Source organism: Gouania willdenowi, chromosome 2 (assembly GCF_900634775.1).
Source record: "Gouania willdenowi chromosome 2, fGouWil2.1, whole genome shotgun sequence".
Lineage (NCBI taxonomy): Eukaryota > Metazoa > Chordata > Actinopteri > Blenniiformes > Gobiesocidae > Gouania > Gouania willdenowi.
This window is the reverse complement of record NC_041045.1, coordinates 1,481,193-1,504,649: the sequence shown is the minus strand read 5'-3', so window position 1 is coordinate 1,504,649 and position 23,457 is coordinate 1,481,193. Positions and strand designations below refer to the sequence as shown.

General features: G+C 40.4%; 2 protein-coding genes across 8 annotated transcripts; both read left to right on the top strand.

Annotated features, from left to right (window-relative positions):
* The first annotated feature begins 455 nt into the window (after positions 1–455).
* On the top strand, positions 456–11,428 carry lig4 (ligase IV, DNA, ATP-dependent). Of its 7 annotated transcripts, none has more exons than XM_028470952.1 (8): positions 456–594; positions 1,247–1,401; positions 1,502–1,577; positions 6,995–7,522; positions 7,880–7,996; positions 8,348–9,406; positions 9,545–9,930; positions 10,278–11,428. In XM_028470952.1, the coding sequence occupies exons 4-8, from the start codon at positions 7,001–7,003 to the stop codon at positions 10,939–10,941; spliced, it is 2,748 nt and encodes a 915-aa protein (XP_028326753.1). In that variant the 5' UTR covers positions 456–594; positions 1,247–1,401; positions 1,502–1,577; positions 6,995–7,000; the 3' UTR covers positions 10,942–11,428. The 7 variants fall into 7 exon arrangements, with proteins under 7 accessions (XP_028326753.1, XP_028326731.1, XP_028326760.1 ...); XM_028470930.1 differs by having other exon boundaries at positions 1,502–1,688; XM_028470959.1 differs by having other exon boundaries at positions 1,247–1,407.
* Positions 11,429–13,150: 1,722 nt separating this feature from the next.
* On the top strand, positions 13,151–22,749 carry LOC114476259 (transmembrane protein FAM155A-like). The gene is made up of 3 exons (XM_028467663.1): positions 13,151–14,306; positions 18,119–18,290; positions 20,669–22,749. The coding sequence occupies exons 1-3, from the start codon at positions 13,575–13,577 to the stop codon at positions 20,962–20,964; spliced, it is 1,200 nt and encodes a 399-aa protein (XP_028323464.1). The 5' UTR covers positions 13,151–13,574; the 3' UTR covers positions 20,965–22,749.
* The last annotated feature ends 708 nt before the right edge of the window (positions 22,750–23,457 follow it).

Here is a 23,457-nt window from a genome sequence, read left to right as displayed (position 1 = left end):
TGAATATTTTTTTAGACAAATCTCTGCCCATTATACTGGGCATGAGTGGATCAGAGAAACCACACAGCTGGGACTTTGAGCTAATATGCAAATTCCTCTCATTCATCCCCAACATGTCTGCATGTGCTTTTTGTGGCCATACAGCTGAGAGTTAGAGCTAATATGCAAATTCATAAGCTGCCATTTTTAACATGCTTGACCTTTGTACACAGAGGGTTACGTGTTTAGACTTCTCCGAAGAAGAAGAAGAAGAAGAAGAACATGACATGAGAAAAAAACACGAGCCAGATGAATGGAAACGTTTTTAAAAAAGTGTTTTTAAAAGTCTTTTATTCAGTGCAAACACTGTGTGTGTGTGTGTGTGTGTGTGTGTGTGTGTGTGTGTGTGTGTGTGTGTGTGTGTGTGTGTGTGTGTGTGTGTGTGTGTGTGTGTGTGTGTGTGTGTGTGTGTGTGTGTGTGTGTGTGTGTGTGTGTGTGTGTGTGTGTGTGTGTGTGTACAGTGAGCAAGCAGGGGGACACCACAACCTTTGGAAACAAACATTGAGCTGCTGTGGATCAATAACTATGACGTCTCTCATGGAAACAACATCAGGGTTAGTGCGTACAAACAGGGCCGTGAAAATCTATTTACATCACTTTTTCTCACCATATTTTTGCTCCTTTTAATGCATTTTTGCTACATTACTCATTATTCTACTTCATCTTATTTCAATGCCTTTTCTGCAACACTTTTTCCACCTAATACCACATATGTTGACCCATTATTGTCACTTTTAACCTCTTTTCACTATATTTTATGTTTATTTTTGCCAATTTACCCACATTCGCTATTTGTCATGCACATTATTTATAGTTTAAATACATTTTCCCTACATTTATGAATGTCATTACCCACAATTTGCAACTTTTAACCAATTTCTGTGATTTGAAAAATCCCTTTTCCATCATTTTTGGTCCCTTGTAGCCCATTATATTTCTGATTAAAACAAGGATTTACATCTTTAAGATGACTATATACTATATGACAAACTTCAGATAACAGTGGAACTTTCAAGCCCAAGATCTCTGAGGGGTAATTTCTCTTAAAAATGAATAAATAAAGAAATAAAGAAGGACGTTCATCTTTAAGTTTGTTTTTTGTACATTTGTGTTCATTTTCACACATTTCTTCTTGTGTTGTGCAGACTCTTACAGTTGTTGGATCACTGCCTGTAGCTGACAGACTAAACTCGTCTTTTTCCACAGTGTGTTCATACGTCTCCTCTGTGGCCCCCCGGGGTCAAACTAGGCTTTAGAATGTGTGTCAGTGAGTTCAGTGAGTGTGAAAAGACAGAATCATAATCAGGTCGACCCATGGAAAAACCATGTGTGTGCAGATGAAAAATGTGAAAACACAAAAGGTAAAGGTGTGTTACCAAATCGTGTGTTTGCTTCAGATAAGGATGGAGACCCATGTTCAGCTTCTGTTTACTGTTTTCTCTCACTTTTATTTCCCCACAGTGTGAAAGTTCTCCACAGAAGAAGAAGAAGAAGAAACCGATGGTGTTTCCAGGAAGGAGTGGCGTCCTGACTCTGAGTGAGGCGGGTTCAGGCTGGGGGCATGTTTGCACGCACGTCAGCCAGTAAATCATCCATCAAACATGCCAGCCGCCAGGCTGAAGCTTAGAGAGCATGGACCAGGACTCAGGTTTTTTCTTTTTTTTTTTTATGATTATTCTGACATGACCCATCAGACAGCATGTGTAAAATTAAATTAAAGTGGTAATAAAAAATATGTTACAGGGTGGAAATGATCAAAATGCAGAAAAAATGAATGAAAACCAGTAGAAATGGGGAGGACAGAGTGAACAAATTGTCAGAAAGTTGCAAAAAATGGGCCAAAAGTGGTAAAAATGAGTAAAAAGTGACTAAAATAAGCAAAAAGTGACTAAAATGAGCACAAAGCAGTGCCAAAAAAATGGGCAAATAAAGAAGAAATAGTGGCAAACAATTGTGAAAAAGGAAAAAGGAAAAACAAAGGATAAAAAGAAAACAAGTGGTATTTATTGGGCTAAAGCTTATTGGGATGGAAAATGGCAACAACAACAAATTGGTAAAAGAAAGGACAAGAAATGGGTAAAAGTGTCAAAAAGTTAAAAATTGATATTAAAAAATATTTAAAAATTAAAACATAAAGAGCCACATGTTGAGAACCACTGACTTAATAACACTGAGATCAATAGTGTGAAGGTCCAAACACATGAAACCCTGATCTTATCTCTACATTCATAAAGTCTATAACCTTTAACTCTGTCCTTCAGCTTTACACACACACACACACACACACACACACACACACACACACACACACACACACACACACACACACACAACAAACACTTCAGTCAGTGACCTCTGCACACACAAACACGTACACATACACGTGTACAGACACACACGCTCAGGCCTTTATTATTCTAATCTTTACAGAGGACAGTAAATTGTTACGTTTGTTATGTTTCTATGGCCATAAAAGTTAATACTGATTTTATTCTTCTTGTAAAGCAGGGGTTCTCAACGTTGGGGTCAGGGGCCCATTTGGGGTCACGAGACACTGGGTGGGGGTCTCTAAGTGCCTTTGAGAAACTAACAATATTTTTTTGAACAATTTCAGCACATTTTTGCTTATTTTTATCACTTTTTCTTGCCATATTTTTGCTCCTTTTAATGTATTTTTACTACATTACTCGCATTTCTGACACTTCTACATCACATTTCAATGACTTTTCTGCTTATTTTTTCCACGTAATGTGAAACATTATTATTCAGTTTAAACTAATTGTTCCAATATTGCCACTTTGAACCCTTTTTACCACTTTTTCTGTCCATTTTTTCCCACTCTAATCTGCAACTTTAAACACATTTCTGTGGTTTTTAAAATCTAATTTTACCACCGCTTCCACCATTTTTGGTCAATTTTAACTAATTTTATTTCAAATTAAAACAAGGATTTCCATCTTTAAGATGACTAAATACCATGGCGCAAATAATACAAAACTTCCTGGATAACAGTGGATGTTATTCAAATCAATAAATAATATGGGATCATTTTAGTGTCTCTTATTAAGCGTTGCGAACAATAAAGATGTCACTCCACTCCCTTTCAAAATAAAAGCACAGTGCTTTTTTTCTTCTTTCTTCTTTGGGCCCAGTAAAAATGGGTCCCAACCCACGAGTTGAGAAGATGTCCTTCAGTGTGTAGATAGAGGAACCCTTCAGAGATAAGAGACGTTGCATAAGGAGCAGTTGATGATCTTATCATCAACTCAGCCTTCAGGAGCCTTTATTACAGCATTAGAAATCATAATATGACAATAACTAATAATAATACTGATAAAAAATAGATCAATTGATAACCTGTAACTGCTCGCGCCAATGTTTTATATATTTACTCTCATTTATTGTTTTATGCAGTTTGTACAGAGTACAGAGTCCCTGATGGTTTCAAATATTTGTGCAATAATGTGAAAATAATGAACCACGACAAATGAAATTAATGTGATCTTAATAATTATTATGATTGATTTATTGTATCACTGAAGGTGTTAAAGGTGTGTGTAGACTAATGACCTTATTCTCACTCAGCTAAAAAAACACAAGCTGTAGCCAAGTTTCCTCTACTGTTAATGAGGAGAACGCCATCATGTCTCCTGACGGGTGTGTGTGTGTGTGTGTGTGTGTGTGTCCTGAGGCAGCAGAGCTTCAAAGAGTTGGCATCACGCCGTCATTTTTTGATATTCTTTCCCTGATTGTGTTTATCAAACAGCGTCTGAGCACAGCTCGTTCTCTGGTACACACTGTTCTCACAGCTCACGTCAGTGTGGTCTCACACAAAAACACACGCAATGGATCACTGCAGAACAGCATCCCTCAAGGATATTTTCAGACCATGACAAAATGGGTTAAAAGTGACCAAAAATGGTAAAAAAAAATAATAAAAAAAATTAAAAAAAAGGTGGTGAAATGGGATTTTAAAAACCACAGAAAGTGGTTAAAAGTAGCAAATTGTGGGTGATAGAATTTTAAAATGTAGGAAAAATTAGGTTAAAGTAGCAAAACATGGGCAATAAATCATTAATGTGATTAAATTAACAAAAATAAGCATGAAATGTGGTAAAGGCTTAAAAATAAATTTAGTTTCTCCTTTTACCCCCTGACTGTCACAATAAAAGTCCTAGTTGATACTTCCTTTATCATTTAAAGCCAATAGGGTCCTGACCCCAAGGTTGCGAACCCCTATTGTAAAGAACTGAGTTTTAGCAAAGATCTGTGCTCTAAACAGTGGATTGATTGATTGATCGATTGATTGATTAGGTCAAAGCTATATCTCATTCATTCAAACTTTAATTTAAAATTGTTGAATACTACAAAACAAAGCTGTGAATATAATTTTAAAACATAAAACCAACGTTTTATTTTAGCTTCTCATCAGTACGTTATCATTATTAATTTATTCTGCTATATTATTACAATTAAACCATATGTTCATGTAAAATACATTTTATAAATATGCTTAACTTTTCATGTCCTGACCGTTTTATTTGTCTCACCAAAATAACCCTCATCAGCTGATGCGTTTCACGCCAGCAGTGACGTCACTTGTTTACGTGCAGCTGGCTGCAGTTCCCCTCGTGTCCAGCAGGGCTTACATAACAGGACCTTTCTTTTTTACTTCCTGCGCGTGGTGCGCGTGCGTGAGGATAGGCCGTTACTGAGTGTGACGCACGCGCGCACACCCCCACCACCACCACCCCCTCCGCAGCAGCAACAGAGAAGTAAACAAGCCGTGGATGGTCATGTGACCCGGGCACGTGTCGCCCCCTGCTGTGGAACAGGAAGCCTCACATGGCCATATATGGAGTTACTGTTACAAAAGACACAAACCAGTTTAGAACCAGTGATGCACTGGTTTGAGCCAATAGTGAACAGGAAAACTAATCAATCAATCAATACATCAGTAATTAAAAATCATCGGAAATGTTAGCGTATTTTATTTATTTTTATCATTACACATATTTGATGTGAATGTCTGTGATCAATAAATTCTGCATTGAATTCGTCACTTAATGTTTGCGATGCCTCTGCGCATGCGTGTTTAAATTAAACGAGGTTTAATGAGTTTAATGAGGCGAAAGTAACACAATAACAACACGTGCAAAGGTTTGTTGTTTCCGCTCCAACATTTACATTAAACAATATTAGATAATGGGTTTCTTTGGGTTTATTTATTTTTTTATGTTCAGTTTTTTTTAATGGTATAATCCAGGGAAGATGAAGATGATCGATCAGGTTTAGAGAAAAACATTTATTGTTTCACATGAAAGTGCGTCACTTTTCACTCACTGATAAATGGTGATGGGACACTGCTGCCACCTGCTGGTATGAAAAGAGATTACAGTTACTTTGAAAGATAAATACTTTGACATTTTAAAACACGACTACAAAACACTTAATAAAAAATACTTTTAACTAGATTTAGGATCATTCTGGATATTTTGACCCTTTATATAACTGAATAAATTACAGATAATTAACTTTTTTTTTTTTTTTTTGAAAATACAAATGAGAGCATATACATATACACACAGAGATGCTATATTAATGGCATAATTTGTTATTATTGATATTTTTATTTGGAATAAATTAGTTTGTCAGAAAATACAGGCGTCACTTGCAGTAAATACTTTCCCTCACAATTAAAAATCCCCATAAAGAGATGATTATTCATTAATTGTCAGATTGTTATTATTATGCATCAATCACACTTTAATATGTATTGATATTATATCACTATAATGGCTGTGGGTGATCTGTTAAATACACTTAAAAATAATATAAATTATTTATTTTTTTTAGGAACTAAAGTTCCGGTCTGTGTTTCTGGGGAAATGTTTTTCCGTGGGACCGTTTACTGTGTTACAGGAAATGTTTGACATGACGCAGATTTCTTCCCATTAAGTTACTTTTCTTTGGAAAACAGTGAATTAAAGGTAAAATATTACTTTTTATTATTAAAATAACATTTAACGTGTTGTTAAACTATATGTTGATGTTTGTTAACAGTGAAATTATTTAATATTTACGGTTAGTAAAGAAACTCATTATAACTGACATCTTAAACACTGAAATTACTCGTTATTATTTAATTTGCTTAAAATATTTGTTTTTTAACTAGGGTTTTTATTGTTCCCACGAACTGGAGAAAACAAAAAACAAAAACGTTCATTTACGTTTTATTTAGATTTAGAGGAAAAAAATATAGTCTAAATTCATCATATAATATTATTTGTAATATTATGCGAGAAAACCCTGTAATGTTACCAGAAGAATGTCCTAATTTTATGTGAATAAAGTCATTTTTGAGTCGTGAGAAAGCTTTGGCTGATTTTATTTTATAATTTTTTTGTGTCATGATTATCATGGTTTTTTTCCCCCTCACTATATCGTGCATAAAGTCTTTGAACATCATTGATGCGTAAACAATGTTTTTTGTTTTTTTTTTTTACAAAGATTTTCTTGATTTTTATCACATTAAATCTGCTTAAAAAAATGTAAAAAAAAAAAAAAAAATATATATATATATATATATATATATATATATATATATATATATATATATATATATATATTGCAGACTTTAAAAAAACCAAACCCATGTTTTCTAATTATTCTAAATTAAAAAAAAGAAATGTTGATCCAATGCTGCTGTTAGAATTAAAAAAAACGTTTGAATATTTATTCAAGTTTTGTTGACGTTATTCTTGTTGTGTTTGTTTTTACATTTTATTTGTTGTTCAAATTTTAAAAATACATTTTATTATTATAACTGAAATTAATAGAATGGTAAAGTATCTGTTATCTGGATATATCTTGATATATTTATATATATATATTGTCTGGGCGTGATTTATTAAAGCTAAGCTGAACGTCTCACACTCCTCTCTGTGTTTTTAGTAAACCATGGAGGGACCTTCTACTTCTTCTACTTCTTCTGCTGCCGCTGACGCGTGCGTCTCCGCTCAGGTTCCGTTTCTGCACTTGTGCAACACGTTGGAGAAGATCCAGAGAACCAAGCTGCGTCCGGACAAGTCAAAGATCCTGGGAGACTTCATGGGGGCGTGGAGGGGTTTCCACTCTGCTCTACACAAAGACCGTCCTCACACCACCGACTCCTTCTACCCCGCCATGCGTCTCATCGTCCCTCAGTTTGAACGCGAGCGCATGGCGTACGGCATTAAGGAGAGCATGTTAGCCAAGCTCTACATCGACGTGTTGGGCCTTCCTAAGAATGGCCCCGAGGCCTCCAAGCTGCTGAACTACCGGGCCCCCACCACGTCCCAGGGAGACGCCGGGGACTTTGCCGGCATGGCGTACTTTGTCCTGAAGAAACGCTGCACAGGGCGAGAAACGCTCAGCATCAAAGAGGTCAATGAGTTCCTGGACTCGGTCGCCATTAACAACGCCAGCAAGAAAAAAGACCAGGTTTGTTTATTTCTTAGTATCCTAATGAGCTTAAGGATAAGATATCAGCTATTATTCCTGGGGTCCACAGATTACACAATGATAATACAATTTATACAATGAAAATAATATATTAATAATAATAATAATAACAATAATAATAATAATAAATCACATTACATCAACAAAAACAAACATTTCAACAACTCCAACTCAATTAAAACCAATAACAACAGACATACATGCTCCGAAGTATTAGAATAACACAGGGAGAGATTTGTCTCAAAAATATTCACAAATATATCCACAATTTTCACATTTATTTTTAAGATTTTTCACACATGTAAAAATAAAAAAAAAACCTGATTTTAATAACAGGTGAAGAAGAGTCTGTTGCTGCTGATCACGCAGAGCTCCGCCCTGGAGCAGAAGTGGCTGATCAGGATGATCCTGAAGGACATGAAGCTGGGAATCAGCAAAGAGACGGCGCTGCAGGTAAAAACGTATTCACAACTATATCCACATATTTCTCATGTATTATTCGGATTTCCACGTGTTTCTTTGATTTTCACACCTTTTTTTTCACTTATTTTTCAGATTTTACACGTTTTTAGGTTTTCTTGTTTTTTTTTTGTGTGTTTTCTAGATTTTCACATGTTTTCTAGATTTTCACCTGTTTTTTTAGATTCCCACGTGTTTTTAATTTTTTTACGTATGTTTTACAGATTTCCGTGTATTTCAGAAACGTCATCGACACACAAATTACGCATGTGAAAAATCTGCAAAACACGTGAAAATTGTGGATATATCTGTGACTATTATTGAGGTAAAGCTCTCCCCGTACAGGTGCTGCACCCGGACGCCGCCGAGCTGTTCAACGTGTGCACGGACCTGAACAAAGTTTGCCAGCAGCTCCACGATCCCTCAGTGTGTCTCAGCGACGTCTCCATCGGGCTGTTCTCGGCGTTCAAACCCATGCTGGCGGCCGTGGGCGACGTGCGTAGCGTGGAGAAGCACATGGGGAACCGCCCATTCTTCATCGAGACGAAGCTGGATGGCGAGCGCATCCAGTTGCACAAGGACGGCGATGTTTACAAGTACTACAGCCGCAACGCCTTCGAGTACACCAAGCAGTTTGGGGGCTCGCCGCTGGAGGGATCCCTGACGCCACACATCCACAATGTGTTCCAGAGCCACGTGGTCACCTGCATCCTGGACGGAGAGATGATGGCGTACAGCCCCAAAGACGACATCTTCATGCAGAAAGGAAGCAAGTTTGACATCAAGCGTCTGATGGAGGACTCTGAGCTGCAGACGTGCTTCTGCGTCTTTGACGTCCTGCTGCTCAACGACCGCAAGCTGGGGCGCGAGACCCTGAGGAGGCGCTACGAGACCCTGCAGACGGTCTTCACCCCCGTCAGAGGGCGCATCCAGATGGTCCACAAGGCGGAGGCCAGCAGCATGCAGGAGGTGGTGGCGGCGCTCAACGACGCCATCGACAGCAGGGAGGAGGGCATCATGGTGAAAGACCCGGCGTCCATTTACAAACCGGACAAACGCGGCGAGGGGTGGATGAAGATCAAACCCGAGTATGTTGACGGCCTCATGGACGAGTTGGACCTGCTGATTGTCGGGGGCTACTGGGGCAAAGGCAGGAGAGGGGGCATGATGTCACACTTTCTGTGTGCCGTGGCTGAAGCTCCGCCCCCTGGTGGCGAGCCCCATGTGTTCCACACGCTGTGCAGGATCGGCTCCGGCTACACCATGAAGGAGCTGCACGACTTGGGCCTGAAGCTGGCCAAACACTGGAAGGTTTACCGCAAGAGCGAACCGCCGCACGCCATCCTGTGTGCCACCGAGAAACCAGAGGTCTACATCGAACCCCGCAACTCCGTCATCGTTCAGGTGAGGGCGTGTGCAATCTGACGGTATGAGATCATTAAGGATTAATATGTGACGACGATCGTAGAAACATCTGTAAAATCGTGATCATGATTTTACAGAAAAGGATGGTGATATGAATGGTTGTCCTACATCATCCAGGTGAAGGCGGCGGAGATTGTCAGCAGCGACGTGTACCGGACCGGCTGCACGCTGAGGTTCCCCAGGATCGAGAGGATCCGTGACGACAAGGCGTGGCACCAGTGCATGACGCTGGGCGAGCTGGAACAGCTCCGCGGCAAAGCTAGCGGGAAGCTAGCATCACGTCACCTACGCATCGACGACGACGACGACGGGCCGCAGAAGAAGAAGAAGAAACGCAGGGTTCCCACCAAGCCCAGAAAGGTGGTCGACGTCGTGGAGCACTTCAAGCACCAGGATCTGTCCACGGTCGCCATGGAGATGGACATGTTCCAGAACGTGGAGTTCTGCATCCTGAATGGAACTGAGGACCACCCCAAGTCTGAGCTGGAGAGGGGCGTGGTCAGGTGACATCACACACTCACTCACAGGAAGTCCATCAGCATATGGGGAGAGATCTAACTCAAAAATATAAACAAATATATCCATAATTTTCATGTGTTTTTTTATTTTATTTTAATGTGTTTTTTCCCCAGATTTTCACGTATTTTTAAAATTTTCTCGATTTTCACGTGTTTTTTTTTTTAATTTCACGTTTTTTCCATTTTCAGGTTTTTTTTCTTCTTATTATCAAGTTTTTTTTCATATTTTCACACAAATTACCGATGTGAAAAATGCATGTGAAATCATCGTGTTCTGCTCCGACTTGTGCTCATGCTAATGTGTGACCAGTGCTGTGCGTGTTCTTCTTCAGGTGTGGAGGTGTTGTGGTCCAGAACCCGGGTCGTGACACCTACTGCGTGATAGCGGGCGTGGAGAACATGCGTGTGAAGAATCTGGTGTCGTCGGACCAGCACGACGTGGTGTGGGCGTCATGGCTGCTGCAGTGCCTGGAACAGAGGAGCGTGGTCCCCTGGCAGCCGTGTCACATGATCCACATGTCTCCGCCCACCCGTGAGCAGTTCTCCCGCGCCTACGACGCCTACGGGGACAGCTTCACCGCCGACACCGACCCGCAGCAGCTCAGGGAAGTGTTCGCCAGGATCAACGGCGGGTCAGAGGGCGTGAGCGTGGCGCAGGTGGAGCAGCGCTACGGGTGGGAGGAGCTTCCCACCAGCATGTTCAGGCCCTTCAGGGTCTACATGGACCACCTCGCAGACCCCAGAGATGCCAGCAGCGCCTTACCCGCCTCCTGTCTGGACATCAGAGCGCTGGAGTTCAGGTACCACGGAGGAGGGGTGGAGCCTACGCTGGAGGAGGGCGTGTCCCACGTGGTTGTCTGTGAGGAGACACGCCTCCTCACCCTGAGGACGCTCAGACGGTCGTTCAAGAAAAAGTTCAAGATCGTCAGAGATGCCTGGATCACGGATTCCATCAGAGAAGGATTTATGAAGGATGACCAGGAATACTTGCTTTAATACACACACACACACACACACACACTCTTTTAAACTCTAAATGTTTCTAAATCCTTCAGGAAGCAGAAAATGATTTAATTTAAATGTTATCTTTGTTTTTAATGAGAAAAGTTCAGCATTCTCACACTTTATTCTGTGGTTTTATGCAAATTTTAGGAGGAAGTGAAGCTTTTTGTGAGATTTCTTTTTTTTTTATGTGCTGTTTGTGGGAGTGAATATAAAATAAACGAAAGAAAAAGGTACATTTTTATAAAGAGGAAATGTATTTTTATTCATTTAAAGATTAATAATTGGTCAGATTTAATCTCATTAATAAGTGTTCTCATAAAACGTGAAATAAAAAAGAAAATTATTGCACATGAATGTTTCACAAGTCATTGTCTAAACTCCATTTCCCAGAATGCACTGTAAAGTATTTGTTTATTGTTGCCTTTCTGCATGTGTTTGTGTTTTAATGAGACTTTGTAATAAATATGATGAAGTCACATTGATTTCCTCTTTGTTTGGATTCAGTGAAGGACGACGGTGTGGATCACAGATGTCACTCTGACCAAAATCTGTTGCTTTTTGGAGCAAAACAACAAATAAGAACAACAGGAAACGCGCCTCGGTGAGTGGTCTGTACCTACCGCCCACTCCAGGCTATTTCAGGTGATGAGTGACAGGCGTTTATTAATTAATGAGAGCTACTCCACCACTGCGCCCCCCCACCCTGCTCTGTGAGCATGCACGTACAACCAGGTGATGAACGCTAGTACCGATTATTAAATATTTACAAATATATCCACAATTTTCACGTGTATTTTTCAGTAATTTGTGCCGACAATTATTTATGAAAAAAAAAAAACGTTAAAAAAAATCTGAAGAAACGTGAAAATTAATAAAAAAACGTGAAAATTGTGGATATATTTGTAAATATTTTTTAGACAAATCTCTCATTCTGAAAAACAAACTAGTTTTTCTTCACAATCCACAGCAAATGGATCACATTCATCCACGAGTTCACATTCCAATCAGATCAATAATATATTTTCATGATCTAAACCTTCAGCAGTGCCTCAAACATAAGGTGTTATTTTTATTAAACCTTTATTTTGGCAGTAAAGTTCCTTTAAAATCCACTTTCCCCAAAGAAACAGTTTACAAAATAACTACACAATATGATAAATTAATATAAGCACACATTAAATCATTGAACACATTCATCTTTATTTTGAAATGAGTGAAAGGTGGTTTAACCTGAAAAATGACCAAAAAAATGAGTATTTCCGGGTTATTTTTGGATGTATTGTGTTTAAAACGAACAATGTGTGTCTGTAGGAGAGCTGTCAGTCCGTGTCTGTAGTTTTACGGTGAATTTGTTGCACTTTCGGAACATTTGTGCACATTTTTTCAGGCTTGACGCACCGCGAGCTGCGGAGGATGGAGCGGTTTCCCCCCAAAAGCTCGCGAGATTAAGCAACGTGACAGCGGATGTTTGGGCTAAGGTACTTTACAAAATAAAAGTGGTAAGGTGTTTGATAACGGAATATTTTTCTCAATTTGAACTGCTTTGCGTTAGAAGTACATTATAGAAATATGAATGTTGGTCAATCTGGATTTTAGTTTAATTGTTGTAATAATTTAGGAGTTTATTGTTGAGTTTGTGTATCTTTGTGTTGAGCTTTTGTTTAGCCATGAGTTATCACTCTGGGATGAATAAATAAGTTTTCTCTCTGCAGCAGATTAACACAGTCCAATGTGAAGTTGATGTGACAGAGATTAATTTTTATGTGCTCTCCTCGGGTTCTAAACTCATGGGACGAGACCTAAAGGTGGTACGCGCATTTTCTCTGACATTAAAATAGAAAATTAACTTGTGCTTAGTTTCAATAATTCACACCTTTAACAACAGGTGATTTAATTTAGTATTAGTAGTTATAGTAATAAAAAATAATACATCTACGTTTGTATTTAAAACTTTTTTTAAATGTTGCTCTCATGAATATATTTTTAAAAAGCTGTAAAAATAAGAGTAAAAGTTAATGTCTGACATTCTCATATTCTTATTTTTTTGTTTGTTTGTACAAATGTAATTAATTGACAAAATATAACAGGGAAGTTTTTTATTCAATGTGTGTGGCCAGTTGAACATTTCCCCCATATTTTGGTGAAGGAAGCAGGAAGAAAACACTTTTTACCCAGACGCTTTTACTCTGAAGGCAGCGGCCGGATGTGCCACAGGTGTGTTCCGCTGCCTTCACTCCGTCTCTGCGCGAACATGGCGGCAACTTGACAACGGCAGCGCGATGAAGACGGCTCGGGCTTGAAGAGGAAAAAGACGGTCCCTCGCACAGCCCGCGGACCTCCAGCCCCGCCATGTTGGCCCCGCACTGCGCGCTCGTCCCTGCTCGGCCGAGGCCGGGGAAGACGCGTCGGTGAGCGGGCAGCTACGCAGAGGCGGCGCCGGGGGGGAGGGATGCGGCCTTCGGTCTTCGGTCGCCCGCGTCTGATTTCCCTCCGCGGCCCACGAGCCTTTTGATGGGATTTCCCGCGCGTCGCCAGCACGAGCCTGGAGCAGCCACCGCCCCTCCGCAGCCCCGGGGCCCCACGTCCATGTGCGCAGCCGCAGAGCAGGAGCCGGTTCCCGAAATATGAGCCGGGGCGCTGGGACGTGTTGGCAGCAAGACGACAGCGACCACAGCAGCAGCGACGGCTTCCACCTGTGGCTGGAGCCCCCCCAGTGGCCCCCCCACGACCCCCAGCCCTGCACCGAGTCCGAGAGGGCGCAGCGATGGCGGCTGTCCCTGGCCTCCCTCCTCTTCCTCACCGTCCTCCTCTCTGATCACCTGTGGTTCTGCGCCGAGGCCAAACTGGCCCTGGCTCGGACCCGGGACAGGCTCGGCCCGGCCGCGCATGCGCAGACGCGCTCAGCAGCAGCACAGCACAGCCCCCACAGAGGATTCCCACACGCTATTTTTATAGGAAACTCCAGCAGCAGACATTTGTGGCGCCTGCACCACACGTGCAGCCAGGACGCGGCGTGCGTCACGTCCGCGGACGCAGAGCACCTGTGCCGCGGCCTGTCGGAGGAGCCCCGGGACCTGCCGGAGCGCCGGGCGGCCACTAACATGAGCGATTTGTACCTGTCCTTTTGTAACTCCTACTCCCTGCTGGACCTGCTCCAGGGCGCCACCAGCCCGGACCAGCTCAACTGCAGCCTGGCCGTGCTGGAGGACGCGGACCCGCGCCGCTGCAGCCTGTGCGTGCAGGCCTACCAGCGCTACGACATGCACGCGCAGGAGAAGTACGAGGACTTCGAGCTGCTCACGCAGAAGTACGAGCCCGGGCCCTACTCCGTGAGGACCTGCATGGAGCACTGCAAGGTAGGTGGTACCTTCATCATCCTCCCGTCGCCATGGAGACGGATGACAGATTCCAATGAGATGTTCATTCATTTATTGAGCAGATGGAGAAGTTCACCCCCAAAACCTTCATCTGTTCCACACACACACACACACACACACACACACACACACACACACACACACACACACACACACACACACTCACCATAATCTTGAATTATGGTGAAAAGAGGCTAAAAGTGACAATAATGCATCAACATTTGTGACATTAATGTAGAAATGTGCAGAAAAGGCATTGAAATGTGATGTAGAAATGTCAGAAATGGGAGAAATGTAGCAAAAAATTAATTAAAGGGAGCAAAAATATGCTAAGAAAAAGTGATGAAAATAGGTTAAAATATGGTGAGTTTGGTGTAGTTGCAGAAAAAGGTTTAAAAAAAAAAAGCAAAAAATGGGCTCAAATTGTTGAAAGCTATTCTTAGTTTCTCGAAGGCATCTGGTGATTCTCTCCTAGATTCTTGCGACCCCAAATCTATCCTTCAAATAGATTAATCATGATATTTAAAAAAAAACAAAAAAACAGTTTTTCTTGTGTTTTATGAAGGATCAAAAGTTAGTCAAGTAGCTGCATGATTCTAATGAGTCTAATGAGTCTGCTGAGGCGAGTGCTAACAGGTGACAATCACCCACTTCACATGGAGAGAGTTCCATTAGTGCTGAGAGGTGCTTCCCTGCCTAATGTACCGCATCACTCTTTCTCTCTCTGTTTGCCGAGCGAGCGAGGACCTCACAGAGGCCCCGCCCCCTTCCTCTGTCCACAACACCGCTCCCATTCACAGAAAAAGCTCCCAGCCAATCAGGGGCCTCTTTGTAGCGTGTAAAACCAGCTCAGCTCCAGTGTTTTGCACCGGTTCTGAATCAGAGTCAGCACCATGGACAGCTCCACCCATTCCTCCTCAGTTACTGTACTGCTATTAAACTCCCTGAATTAATATTCAACTACTGTTGATCATTTTACTTCTTTCTTGCATCAAATCAGGTGTTCTCAACTGGTGGGTCGGGACCCAAAAGTGGGTCGCAGATCTGGTCTGGGTGGGTCACAGATGGCTGGTCAAAAATAAATCAATACTTGTTTCAGAAACTTGTTTTGACAGGCTGTGAAATGCATGTTGCAAAGGAAAATATGTTGTGTTTTTAAAAAGATTATATTCATTTGTTTTCAACAGCTATTTTTGAAAAAACTAAATTTAATTGTTTGAATTCTAATGACTGACAAAATGTGGGTCCCAGGGTGAGACCAGTTGAGAACCCCTGCTTTAGATGATTAAATAACGGGATAGTTACGCTAATATCACGTGAGTTAACGTAGCTAGAGCGGCGTTAGCCATGCTGCTAACCCATCAGCTACCTGCTTAACAGGAAAAAATCCAATGGAAATATGTGATAAGATCAACCTTTAATTTATGTTTACGTAAATGAATGTTCTACAAACATTTTTGTCTTTTATGATCTTAATGTCTATGCATTAAACCCTTCAAATAAAAACTAAGTAACTAAACTTCCTCTCTTTCCTGTACTTCCTGTGTGTTGCTGTAGCAGACGGACAGACGGCTCAGATGTCAGAGTCTGATCATGTGATCATAAAAACACACAAAGCCTGGGTGTGATGACGTTATGAGCATGCTGTCAATGGGATTTAATGCCACGTACGTGTGTGGGCTCGTGGCTGCAGATCTGTCACCCAGGTGTCCGAGCTCTTATTTTGAAAGGCCCATGTGCTTTGACTTGCACTTTCGTGTTTCCCTCGTCATGTTCTCCATGTGCACAGCGACTTGTGCGTAGCTCTGGGCTCACGTGCACGTCCTGTTGTCGTGGTTGTGAACGTTGACCTTGGAGGAGAGGATTCTGTTGCCTTCGTGGCCCCGCCCCCTTTTTATGAATGGGCGTGTCCCTGAGCTGAATGCTGATGAGGCAGGACAGCAGCTGCAGTGGTCACTTTTAACCTCTTTTCACCATGTTTCATGCTTATTTTTGCCAATTTAACCACATTTACTGTTTGTCATGCCCATTATTTACCAGTTTAAACTAATTGTTCCTACTTTTTAAATCATATTATCATATTTCTGCCACTTTTAAGCCAATATTGACACTTTTTTTTTTAACCCTTTTTACCACTGTTTTTATCCACTCTAATTTGCAACTTTAAAAAAAATTCTGTATTTTTTTAAATCCCATTTCACCACCTTTTCCACCATTTTTGGTCACTTTGAACCCATTTTAATTGTGATTAAAATCAGGATTTCCGTCTTTAAGATGACAATATTAATAATAACGTTCCTGGACAACAGTGGATATTATTCAGATGAATAAATAAATGTGGTTATCACAGATTCATAGATCAATAGACCATGATTTTGCTGACTTTATGGATGGACCCCAAAATGCACCTTTATTTTTGGGGTCACGGACTGAAAAGGATGAGAACCACTGGTGTCTTTCTCTCATCTATCTAAAGCGCGTGTAGCCCTGCTGTGGGGAAGCTTTACGTTGACGCTGCAGCGTTAATCTTCCATTAGGATGATTGAGAACGTAGTTGGTTCCGTTAAATCAATTTACAGCGACTGGACGTTTGTTTACGCGTCGGACGCTTCTCCATGTAAACATAGAGCGGCGCCTGTTAGCGTATTAAAGTGCAGGAAGCTTTACACTCACAAATGTTGGTGCAGTGAGAACGTTCCAGAATTATTGAGCTGTGGAGAAAAGCACTTTAAATGTAGTCAATACTCCTCTTCAAAATAAAAGTACAAGACCTTTATTTTTTTGGTGCTTCTGCTCGTCCTTATTCCACTGAAAACAAAACGACGACCCACATTCCAACCTGTGGTCTTAAATCATTTTCAAAATAAGAGCACTACTTCCCTTTCTCTTTCCTTTGTAAATAATAAAGCTGAGGGGCTGCAGCTTTAACTTATTCTGCTTTAGGTTTATGATAAAATATATAGAAGTGATGGCATTCACCCTCATTAATTACTACTGATATTAGTAATGTTTTATTTAACATGAAATACAACACCATCATCAGTGATCACATTAAGAAACAACAATTATAATCATTATTATTACTGCTTATAATTGATTTTGTGATATTTACTTGTAGATTTTCTTTAATCTGCAGCTGTGTTTAAGCTAATGCTGCTTCGTTAGCATCCCTTTACTTAATGATCAGTCTGTGTTTGTGGACAGGAAACCTTTTATTAACATTTGAAACAGGGTTTGAGGATGTGCTGATAGTATTGATGACTGTGCACTAATCAAAGCTCATGTTTGCTGCTCCTTCCTCCACAACGACGCATATCGACCAATCACAAACGCTCTTTCTATATGCAATAACGCACTGTTTAGCTAATACAAAACATCCTGTTTTAGCATTTCACTGAGATCACAGGGTTTTTTAAGAAAAAAAGAAAGATGAAAATGGGGGGGGAAAAACGATAAAAGGAGAAAAAAAAAAATCAAAATATCACAAGTTCTCAACTGCTGGGTCGGACCCTAAATTGGGTCAGTGACGTGATTTCGTGCACTGGACATGGCAGAAGTTAAAGGAAAGATACTCGGCTTTTATTTTGAAAGTGAATCAGTGTTTCAGTTGATGATGTCACACACCTCCTCGCCGTGCCTCCACTGATCCCAGTCATTGGATACTTCATCATTATTGAGATTCCAGGATTCTTTCTGTTACTATGGAAACCATAAACATCAGCACTAGATTAGCTGACTCAGGAGAAACTGTGTGTGTTTGACCGTCTTCCTCCTCTCCTCCTCTTCCTCAGACGGCCTATAAGCCCTGGCTGTGTGCCCAGTACTTCCCCACCCCCCAGCAGTCGTGTCCCAGGACGGTACCTTGTCACCAGTACTGCCTGGAGGTCCAGCAGAGCTGTCCCTTCATCCTGCCTGACAACGATGACCTGATCCATGGAGGGAGCCCCAGCTTCATCTGCACAGGTACACACACACATTATACACACATTACACACACACACACACACAGGGAGCCCCAGCTTCATCTGCACAGGTACACACATACATTATACACACACACACACACACACACACACACACACACACACACACACACACACACACACACACACACACACACACACACACACACACAGGGAGCCCCAGCTTCATCTGCACAGGTACACACACACACACACACACACACACACACACACACACACACACACACACACACACACACACACACAGGGAGCCCCAGCTTCATCTGCACAGGTGTACACACACATACATACACATGCATTTTGTTTATTTCATATTTGATAATGAGTTACATAAAGTTATGATTGATAAATATTTCTCTGACTTCCTATAATTAAACCAGATCAAGCTGATGATTTAATTATTCAGTATATTTAGGTGTAATAATCTCAATAGTTACATTAGTCTCAGTGATGTTAATAGGTTTTCAATGTAGTGAGTCCGCGGGACCCACAGGTGGTGATTTGAGTGGGTCTCTGGGAAAGTCAGTGGGTCCCCAATAAAAAAAAATATTTCTTTCTATTTCTTATATTCTTCTGATTCTTTAATTGTAATTTTAAACTCTCTTAATGGTGGTATGATATGGCTATAATTAGGGATGTAGTGATTAATCGCAAGGCAGTTAAAAATCGATTCATAGGTGTCACGGTTCATATCTATTTTCTGAAAATTGAATCGCAGTACTTTTTTTAAACAGCAGAGGGCGCTATCCAGAAGTGTAGGCGGCGGGCGGAATCTGCTACTACTTTCTTTCTGGCCGCCTTCTACTCTTAAACATGTTCATAAATGATTCCTTACCCCTTTAGCACCGAAAGAATGTCTGTAATATTACATGAATATCTGTAAAAGTCACGTTTTTGTATTAGCTCTGTCTGCTAGCATAGCTTCTCTTCTTCACTGCGCAGAATATCTGCATACCAACTGACCACTGGGTTACAAGTGCCCTCTGCTGGTTCAAACAAATATCTGATGTAAATACAGTGCAATGACTGTTTTTTTTTTTTTTTTTAAAGTCCAATTGTTAAGGCACAAAATACATTTTCAGTTGCACTTTTATAAAGAAAAAATTATTATGCAGTTTTGCATTGTTTACTATAGAACCAGAATTTAAATTAATAGGCTTCTTCTTCATTTGTATTATTCCTTTATTTATTTCATTCAAGATTTATTTTTAGTTAAATTGCATTGTTTTGAATAGTTTATCAAGGAATTCTTTTGACAATGAAAAATAAAAGGAAAATAATACAGTATTTTCTAGTTTTTTTCCCAAAAAAAATAAAGGAATATTTTTCAGTCACCATTTGTCTACAGTCCCATTTTGTAAAACAAATCGTGAGAGAATCGTATCGTGAATCATATCGGGTGTTGGGAGAATCATGCAAAGGCTGTTTGATAAAAATAAAATGATCAGATATGTTTGTGGTGTATTGTAAGCAGCTAGTTAACTGGCTGGTTGTTGTTGTAGCAGCTAAACTAGTATGTACTCAAGGTGATCATGTCTGCGCTGAGGTAATGCATAAAGGGGTCCACTGATGGCTAGGTTTTTTACTAGTTACTGTGATTTTAAATATGTTCACAATGTATCATACCTAGCAACATCACTGCTTACTACTAAGAAGTTTGTATCTTTGACTTAGGGCCCTATGAAATCTGTTTCCCAAATTCAATTTTATTTTTCCCCAAATTCCACTTTATTTTTTTAAATTACGTTTTTTATTTTTAGAAATAATTATCATTTTTTAATGAAAATTTTAGTTTTTAACTCCTGTGAGGAAACAAAATAAATACTAATACATAAAAAACTCATAATTAAACAAAAAATGTATGTCAAAAATAAAGTAAGATACAATTAACAGGTAGATATAAATTGTAGTGACATGGATTATTCTGACTGCTCCTTTTTAATTATTCACGTCATATAAAGATGTAGTTTGAGAACAGCATTAATAACCATATTCCCTCTCGGGGATCAATGATTTACTGAATCTGATCAGGTTTAATGATTAGGTTTTGATCAACTTAGTTTAAATGAACCTAATTTAAATTTCTTCTGTAGCTCTGATGAGATGTTAGAATGAATCATTTTAATAACGTAGTTCCAACGGACTTTTATTTTGTAAACCGGAAGTTCCCACTGAAACTGTTGTACTTGAGGTAGCTCGCTGACTGTTAACGTTTACTCTAGTGGCCTGCGTTGGTGCTGCGGTTCAGTATCAATATGTAATAAAAAGTGTAGAGTTTAGCTCTGATTTTGCTTCAGCAGCCAATCATTGATCTGTTTTATTTTTAAAGAAAAATATGTTGATCCTGTTCTTCTTCAGGGCTTTTTGGAGACCACCCGTCAGACAGCGAGGCCCAGTGCTGCGACGTGCGATGGGACCCTAAACTGGACCCGCCCTCGGGCACGACGCTGAAAAGGACTTCTTCTTCCTGCCAGCCCGAGGGGGCGTCGGTCACGTCCGCCGCCCCCAGACCGTGTAGCGGGCGTCTGAAGATCTGCCTGCTGGCCCTGGTCCTCCTACACACTGTCATCATCATCTCAGCCTCGCAGAACTCCTCCCTGGTGGGCGTGGCTGCCTTTTTCTCACCAGAGGAGAGCTCCTCCAATGAGGAGTGAACTCTGGAGCAGGAAGGGGGCGGGGCTTCACTCCTCTAAGAACTGACCTCCTGCTCATCGTTTCTATTACGTCCCTCCCTTTTGTTTTCTGTGTGCGTGAGAGAGAGATTGGTCTCATAAATATTCAGAAATACATCCTCAATTTTCACATATGTTTTTCAGATTTTTCACATGCAGAATTTGTGTCGATGATGTTTATGAAAAACGTGAAAATCTAAGAAAAACAGGTAAAAATCTAAATATAAAAAGTGTGAAAACCTAAAAAAAAACAAAAACGTGAAAATCTACAAAACTCGTGGAATTTGTGAATATTTTTTAGACAAATCTCTCTGTGTGTGTGTGTGTGGACGGAGGAGCAGACCTTGTGTGTACGCGCTCTCATCCTTTCCTCGCTCTTTTTTTTTTTTTAGAATGTTTCCAACATATCAGCTTTGCTTTTAGCTCCTCCCACTCGCTTTGACCGCGTGCGTAGTCATGATGGCAGCAGCATGTGCCATGTGCAGGGACATCAGGGGGCGTCAAAACACCCAGAGCGCCAGTAAAAACTACATACACATTTCATTAGACAGATTAATCAGACGCATTACAATCATAATTACTACATAGGTCGCCTTCAAAATAAAAGCACAGGATCTTTTTTTGTCATTAAAACAGCTCCAATCCAATCAGTTTCTGACCTCCTCAAACACCTGAAAATAAGCTGCTTTCATACGTGTAAGTCAAATCTTTAAGAAGCACTATTGTTTAAATATAGACAGTAGCGCCTCCAGGAATGAACATGAAAACCATCAGGATATTGATCAGTTCAGATAAGTCATGACGTTTCTCCTTGAGCCTCACTTCCATAGCCTCTCCCCTGCCTATAGCTCCTCCCCCTGCCTGTCCGTTGGTGAGGAGCGTGGGAACTTTTCCAAAGGGCTGATCATCACCTTTACCTAGTCCCAATGCCTCAACGTCCCTCCATCAGCCGACCTGATCCTTTAGACACACCTATTCGGCACTAAACCATGCCCATTTCCTTCCAAGACACACTTACTCTGATCGGGGCTCGTTTTCCAGTTTATTTATAATTTTAATTTTTTTTTTTTAAACTTTTTAATGTTTTGTACCAAGGCTCGTTTTCTAGTTTATTCATTTTTTTTTCTTTAACTTTTTTCGCCCCCCTTTTTTTTTTATCATGACTTGTTCTCTACAGTTTATTTATTTCTAATTCTATGTTTTTGTCTCTTCCCCCTTTTTTTTCTCGACAGTTTACATGTTTTAATCGGGCGTTATTTCCTCCTTATTTTGGACGTTGAACTGCAACAGCCTCACATGCTCATGAAAAGGCGACCAAGGGGCGTGGCCTATAGAATAAAATGATCAAATGGGCGTGGCTTGTTCAGATAAGGGTGTGGTTTGAGCTTCTAGCCCCACCCCTTCACTGTGTTCTTGTAAATACATTCACAAACACCTTTTTTCTCTTAATTTTCTCTTCCTTGGCTCCTCCCCCTCCCGTCCATCCCATCTCAGATGTTTTGGCGCCCGCCTGCTCTCCGGCGTTTGACAGTGGTGTGAGTTGATGAGTAGGAAGTCCATGAAGAAGAGGTTTTCAGATTAAAATGGATGATTTTAAAAAAAAGAAAAGGTTGGACTTTAGAGAAAAAGCGTACGCTAACGTTGTCATACCGTCACTCTAGAGATGCTTTAGTTTGCTAATTTACTTTCTTTTTTTCTACAGAAGACTTGGATGATGAATTATTTATAAAAAGACGCGTCCCAACGACTCATGACCTTTTTCGGACGTGAAGCAAATACATTTATTAACATTTTGTTCAGAAGAAAAATAAATATAAATTATGTTAAACATTACTGGTGGTGGTGTTATTATTTGCTGCAGTGATTGCATGTTCTCCCTGAATGTTCATCATACACATTACTGATGACATAGAGTTAGAAATGTTGAAGAAATTGTTTTGTGTTTTTATAGTTATTTTGTATAGTTTTATGTTATTCTGTATAGTTTTGTTTTCCTGTGTGTTATGAGTTATTCTGTGTTAGAGTAATTTTTCATAGTCGTTTTGTATATTTTTCATTAATTCATTTGTTGTCATCTTGTGTGTTTGTTGTTGTCTTTTTTTATATTATTTTTGGAGTCATTTTGTGTGTGTTTGTTTAGTTGCTATTTTTGGAGTCATCTTCCTCATTAACTTTGGGGGCCGCACAAAATTTGACAGAACGTGGCCCCCTGGTCATCAGTTGCCTATGCTGATCGAAAGCAGGGGTAGGGAGCTCCAGTCCTCGAGGGCCTGATTCCTGAGACTTTAAGATGTAGATGTCAGACATTATAATGGCCTGAAATACTGGTGGACTTTCTTATTTTTTAACCTAAATTAGCAGCAAAAAATTTCATGTCCTAATAAATCATTAATTCACCATTAATATTTTTGCTTCAAACACAAAGTTTAGTTGAATTGATAATTTATTTTACTTTGTGGTTTGAAAATGAACTTT

What these genes read in the sequence shown, in the direction of transcription:
- lig4 (XM_028470952.1), top strand. Translation starts at nt 7,001, where the DNA reads ATGGAGGGACCTTCTACTTCTTCTACTTCTTCTGCTGCCGCTGACGCG. An exon ending in CCAGCAAGAAAAAAGACCAG is followed by an intron (nt 7,523 to 7,879) that starts GTTTGTTTATTT and finishes TTTTAATAACAG; the next exon opens with GTGAAGAAGAGTCTGTTGCT. An exon ending in CTGGAGAGGGGCGTGGTCAG is followed by an intron (nt 9,931 to 10,277) that starts GTGACATCACAC and finishes GTTCTTCTTCAG; the next exon opens with GTGTGGAGGTGTTGTGGTCC.
- LOC114476259 (XM_028467663.1), top strand. Translation starts at nt 13,575, where the DNA reads ATGAGCCGGGGCGCTGGGACGTGTTGGCAGCAAGACGACAGCGACCAC. An exon ending in CCTGCATGGAGCACTGCAAG is followed by an intron (nt 14,307 to 18,118) that starts GTAGGTGGTACC and finishes CCTCTTCCTCAG; the next exon opens with ACGGCCTATAAGCCCTGGCT. An exon ending in CCCCAGCTTCATCTGCACAG is followed by an intron (nt 18,291 to 20,668) that starts GTACACACACAC and finishes GTTCTTCTTCAG; the next exon opens with GGCTTTTTGGAGACCACCCG.